Source organism: Schistocerca gregaria, chromosome 2 (assembly GCF_023897955.1).
Source record: "Schistocerca gregaria isolate iqSchGreg1 chromosome 2, iqSchGreg1.2, whole genome shotgun sequence".
Taxonomy (NCBI): Eukaryota; Metazoa; Arthropoda; class Insecta; order Orthoptera; family Acrididae; genus Schistocerca; species Schistocerca gregaria.
The window spans coordinates 294,790,983-294,796,429 of record NC_064921.1 but is presented as its reverse complement, the minus strand read 5'-3'; the positions used below and the strand labels follow the sequence as shown (position 1 = coordinate 294,796,429).

The 5,447-nt window shown below is 45.6% G+C and overlaps 1 protein-coding gene across 1 annotated transcript; it reads right to left on the bottom strand.

Annotated features, from left to right (window-relative positions):
- Window positions 1-4,212: 4,212 nt before the first annotated feature.
- On the bottom strand, window positions 4,213-5,010 carry LOC126335754 (gustatory receptor 68a-like). Its single transcript, XM_049999211.1, has one exon. It carries the CDS (start codon window positions 5,008-5,010, stop codon window positions 4,213-4,215), a length of 798 nt encoding a protein of 265 aa, XP_049855168.1.
- Window positions 5,011-5,447: the final 437 nt, after the last annotated feature.

The following is a 5,447-nucleotide window of genomic DNA, read 5'->3' as shown; positions in this document are numbered from 1 at the left end:
AGGTGAACTGGGTCAATCCATTCATAAAATTAATTTCTTCTCTAGGCTTGAATTAAGAACAACACTGTAAGCCCCTAGTATTATGGAGCGCTTGGAAAATGGGCTGGGGAGTCATAGAAAGACACCTGAATCAGTTACGAATATATCCTTTCACTGATGAGTGCAGGATTTGTCTGACGCATCATCGCTATCGTAGAGAGGTGTGAGAGCGGCCAAATACGAAAAAGAAACACCCAGAAGGGCCAAGAATGAGATTTTTCACTCTGCAACGGAGTGTGCGCTGATGTAAAACTTCCTGGCAGTTTTAAACTGTGTGGCGGTCCGAGTGTTGACCTCGGGACCTTTGCCTTTCGCGAGCAAATGCTCTACCAACTGAGCTACCTAAGCACGATTCAGGACAAGTCCACACAGCTTCAATTCTGCCGGTCCGGGACACAGTTTTAATCTGCCAGGAAGTTTCACATCTGCTCCGCTGCAGAGTGAAAATCTCATTCTGGAAACATCCCCCAGGCAGTGGCTAAGCCATGTCTCCGCAATATCCTTCCTTCCAGAAATGCTATTTGTGCAAGGTTTGCAGAAGAGCTTCTGTGAAGTTCGGAAGGTAGGAGACGAGGTACTGGCAGAATTTAAGCTGTGTGCACTGGTCGTGTGTCGTGTTGGGTAGTTCGGTTGGTAGAGCACTTGCCTGCGAAAGGCAAAGGTCTCGAGTTCGTGTCTCGGTGCGGCACACAGTTTTAATCTGCCAGGAAGTTTCACCCAGAAGGGTGGTATGAAACGGAATGAAACTTGACTAGATGAGAAAGAATGTGATGTTTTTGCAGCGATTACAAAATAGAGGGAGTATTGTCATGTTGGAAAATGGCATCACGATACTGTTGCTTGACAGGTAACACATGAGGACGCAGAATTTCCATGACCTGAATTCACACCCAACAACTCCAGACACGATGACGCCAAGAGTGACATGACTGCCTGACTGACTGAAGAATAAAACCTCTGCCCAGGTCGCGGTCATACTCGCCTAAGACGATTATCCGGGGTAGTGCAGAACTGCGATTCTTGCTGAACGCAGTATGACTCCATTAATCATCAGTCCGTTCTTCTTGGTCACAACACCAAAAACAGCCGTGTTGTGGTGTTAATGGTAGTCTGCGTATAGGTCGGTAATTCCATATTTGCTGCGGCTGTTCTCCGACCAAGGGCGTAGAATTACACAGAATGTTACACGGAGACCATAAATTGTTTTCGAATGGCAGGCAGAGGTGTGAAGTGAACTCGATGTTCTTGATGCACAATATGGCGATTCTTTCTGGTAGAGGTCAGGCATAGTCAACCAGAAACGTGCCGACGGATATGTCTGCCTTCAGGTTCCCATGCAGACTCTCATCTGGCCTATGTTACCTCAGAAAGCCCCAAAAATCTGGAAATTACTCGATTCGACCAGCCAGTAACGTGGACCTCTTTCAAACACTGTCATGTGTCTGATGCGAGTATGCTGCGCCTCCGTGTCCTTCGCAGTGATCACTCAACATCTGTTCACTCCCTTTGTATACACTGCCTGTCCAGATAAGAGCACTGCACACGAACCAGACTATTGCACTCTGAAGGCCGTTCGAACTGTCACTATGAATTGTATCTCTATTTCCACACTCCTGATGACGTGTAGATATACGAATTTGTATTGATATCCGACGATAGCTTTTAAGTGCTTCACCTCTTTCGTTCAGCAGTGCACCAGTGTCCCCTCAAGCGCACAGTCTCAAGTCTTCAGCATGGAGGTGGGCCAGTCACGTTTTGGACCTTTGTTGGCGAATCTCGGACGTCTCTCACGGTTGCAGAGCGTAATTTGAGAGTTGCAAAGTATCGGAACAGGATCCTCCAACCTGATGTCCAGCGTTGAAACCAATATTTCATCATCCAAATGCACAGTACATGAGCATACCTTTAGGAAGAAATCAAACGAATGAAATATTCACAAGTATATGCTGACATAAACGAAACTGAGGATGCCCACGACCAGTGCTTCATCGCAGGAGCTCTCCACACACACAGGACGACATCACGGGGGTGTCATGTAACAACAGTAAGCTCTTCATGAAGATGTAAACCGCAGCCAAGAAGGAGCCAAGCATTTTACAATGCACAGAGTGGAGCTATAAGGAACTGAATATTACCTATCAGTATATTTTGATTTCACAGACGTGCAAAGATGTCCACATTTGAGGATATTGCCTTCGTTTTGATTATTGCTTTCTTTTCATTTCACAGAATTGCATTTTGTTTTAGTTTCGCAAGGGTTATTGCTTTATTATGTGTCCTCTTGAATATATGTCCACTAATCCCCCCTCCCGCCCCGTTTTATACTTGCTGCTATTTACGAAAGATGACAGATATTCATGTTGTGTGGTCGACCTGTAATAATAGAAGAACTAAGCATACGCTGAAGTAGAAAGAGTCTGTCATTTGAAATAATTATAACTGACTGGAAAATTTCCTGCTTCTTACTATACCGTGTAGCAGAAAGACACGCAGCGTATACAGGGTGTTACAAAAAGGTACGGCCAAACTTTCAGGACACATTCCTCACACACAAATAAAGAAAAGATGTTATGTAGACACGTGTCCCGAAACGCATAATTTCCATGTTAGAGCTCATTTTAGTTTCGTCAGTATGTACTGCACTTCCTCGATTCACCGCCAGTTGGCCAAATTGAAGGAAGGTAATGTTGACTTCGGTGCTTGTGTTGACATGCAACTCATTGCTCTACAGTACTAGTATCAAGCACATCAGTACTTAGCATCAACAGGTTAGTGTTCATCACGAAAGTGGTTTTGCAGTCAGTGCAGTGTTTACAAATGCGGAGTTGGCAGGTGCCCATTTGATGTATGGATTAGCACCGGGCAATAGCCGTGGCGCGGTACGTTTGTATCGAGACATATTTCCAGAACGAAGGTGTCCCAACAGGAAGACGTTCGAAGCAATTGATCGGCGTATTAGGGAGCACGGAACATTCCAGCCTATGACTCGCGATTGGGGAAGACCTAGAACGACGAGGACACCTGCAATGGACGAGGCAATTCTTCGTGCAGTTAACGATAACCCTAATGTCAGCGTCAGAGAAGTTGCTGCTGTACAAGGTAACGTTGACCACGTCACTGTATGGAGAGAGCTACGGGAGAATCAGTTGTTTCCGTACCATTTACAGCGTGTGCAGGCAGTATCAGCAGCTGATTGGCCTCCACGGGTACACTTCTACGAATGGTTCATACAGCAATGTGTCAATCCTCATTTCAGTGCAAATGTTCTGTTTATGGATGAGGCTTCATTCCAACGTGATCAAATTGAAAATTTTCACAATCAACATGTGTGGGCTGATGAGAAATCGCACGCAGTTGTGCAATCACGTCATCAACACAGACTTTCTGCGAACGTTTGGGCAGGCATTGTTCGTGATGTCTTGATTGGGCCCCATGTTCTCCCACCTACGCTCAATGGAGCACGTTATCATGATTTCATACGGGATACTCTACCTGTGCTGCTAGAACATGTGCCTTTACAAGTACGACACAACATGTGGTTCATGCACGATGGAGCTCCTGCACATTTCACTCGAAGTGTTCGTACGCTTCTCAACAATAGATACGGTGAACGATGGATTCGTAGAGGCGGACCAATTCCATGGCCTCCACGCTCTCCTGAACTCAACCCTCTTGACTTTCATTTATGGGGGCATTTGAAAACTCTTGTCTACGTAACCCCGGTACCAAATGTAGAGACTCTTCGTGCTGGTATTGTGGACGGCTGTGATTCAATATCCCATTCTCCAGGGCTGCATCAGCGCATCAGGGATTCTATGCGACGGAGGATATTTTGAACATTTCCTGTAACAAAGTGTTTGAAGTCATATGCTGGTACGTTCTGTTGCTGTGTGTTTCCATTCCATGATTAATGTGATTTGAAGAGAAGTAATAAAATGAGCTCTAACATGGAAAGTAAGCGTTTCTGGACACATGTCCACATAACATATTTTATTTCTTTGTGTGTGTGGAACGTTTCCTGAAAGTTTGACCGTACCTTTTTATAACACCCTGTATAGTAGCTACACGTTTCACTCAACGGAATATTCACACATTAAGTATGAAAGTCTTCTTCCAACTAGTGGCAGAAGAAACTATACTTTTAATACCCCGAAAATCACGTGCTTTTTGGTACTAGTTGAAGGTGAGTTGTCCTAGGATTATAAGGTACGTGATAACAGCAGTGAGAGCAGAAACTATCAGACGGCGGTCGATCTTGACAAATCCGGCGGCGCTGAAGGACGTTCGAGGTCCTTGAAGCGTGAACCTTAGGAATTCATCAAACTCAGCCGTGCGCCGTTGTGGTACCACCGATGCCCTGATGAGGATCACACCCGTGGAGGCTGCAGTGTCTTCCGCAGCCGCGCACGACAGCGAGAACAGTAGGATCCTGAGCCAGTGCAAGGCAAGCCACACCTCCGATACGCTTACGGGTATCTCGATTGAGAGTCCCAGCATTTTGCTGTCAGACAGCAACTTGACGAGAACCTCATAGGAACTGCAGGTGGCGCCACAGATGCAGAACGCGATGTCGAAGGCCACGGGCAGGCCAAAGTGACTCATCAGGTGGTCGGCGGCGCGTCCCAACGCCACGTACGTCTTCTGCAGCTGCAGCAGTGAGCACCTGTAAGACGGTGACGCTCCTACAAACAGCTCTGTACAGTGGGGGTACAGGGCATCCTGGAGGGCAGCATTCAGTCTGGAGAACCTCGCCCACATTTCCAGGACGAGCAAGATGAATTGCAGGGTGATCGTCACATCAAACAATATCACCAAAATGACTACGAGACTCACAAATGCGTTAGCAAAGATGGATAAACTTACTGTCACCAAGTAGAGCAGCATAGAGATGTTAACAGCTATTACTAATAATCCCAAAACTTTTCCATATTTCACCTTCTTCGTCGGTATATGTGTATCAGCTAGTTGCATCTCCTTTATGAAATATTGTAAGTGTTGGCACCTAGACACAGTACATATTCCCAAAACTGATAACGTCTTCATTTCTTCAAGTACTATTATGAAGATGTACACGGGCAGAATTATTTTTGAAAGACTTGTGGACGTATTCCAATAAACAAACGTCACGTGAAGGAGCAAAGACGAACTTAATGCCACTACAAAGAACCACAATGCAGATAGATTAACAATATTCTTGCAGCAAAATATCTGTCGATCTTTGCACATCGCTGCAGGGCGACAACCCCGCTTGATAGGTGCCAATCCAAAGGCTTGCCACATTCCATACAGAACACTAAAAGAAACATCGAACTTGAAGACAGTCTCTCTTCTGTAACCATACATGGTGTAAACGTGTATGATGTCGCTGCCAGCTTCCCCACTACTGGAATGAAAAGGTTTAATATCGG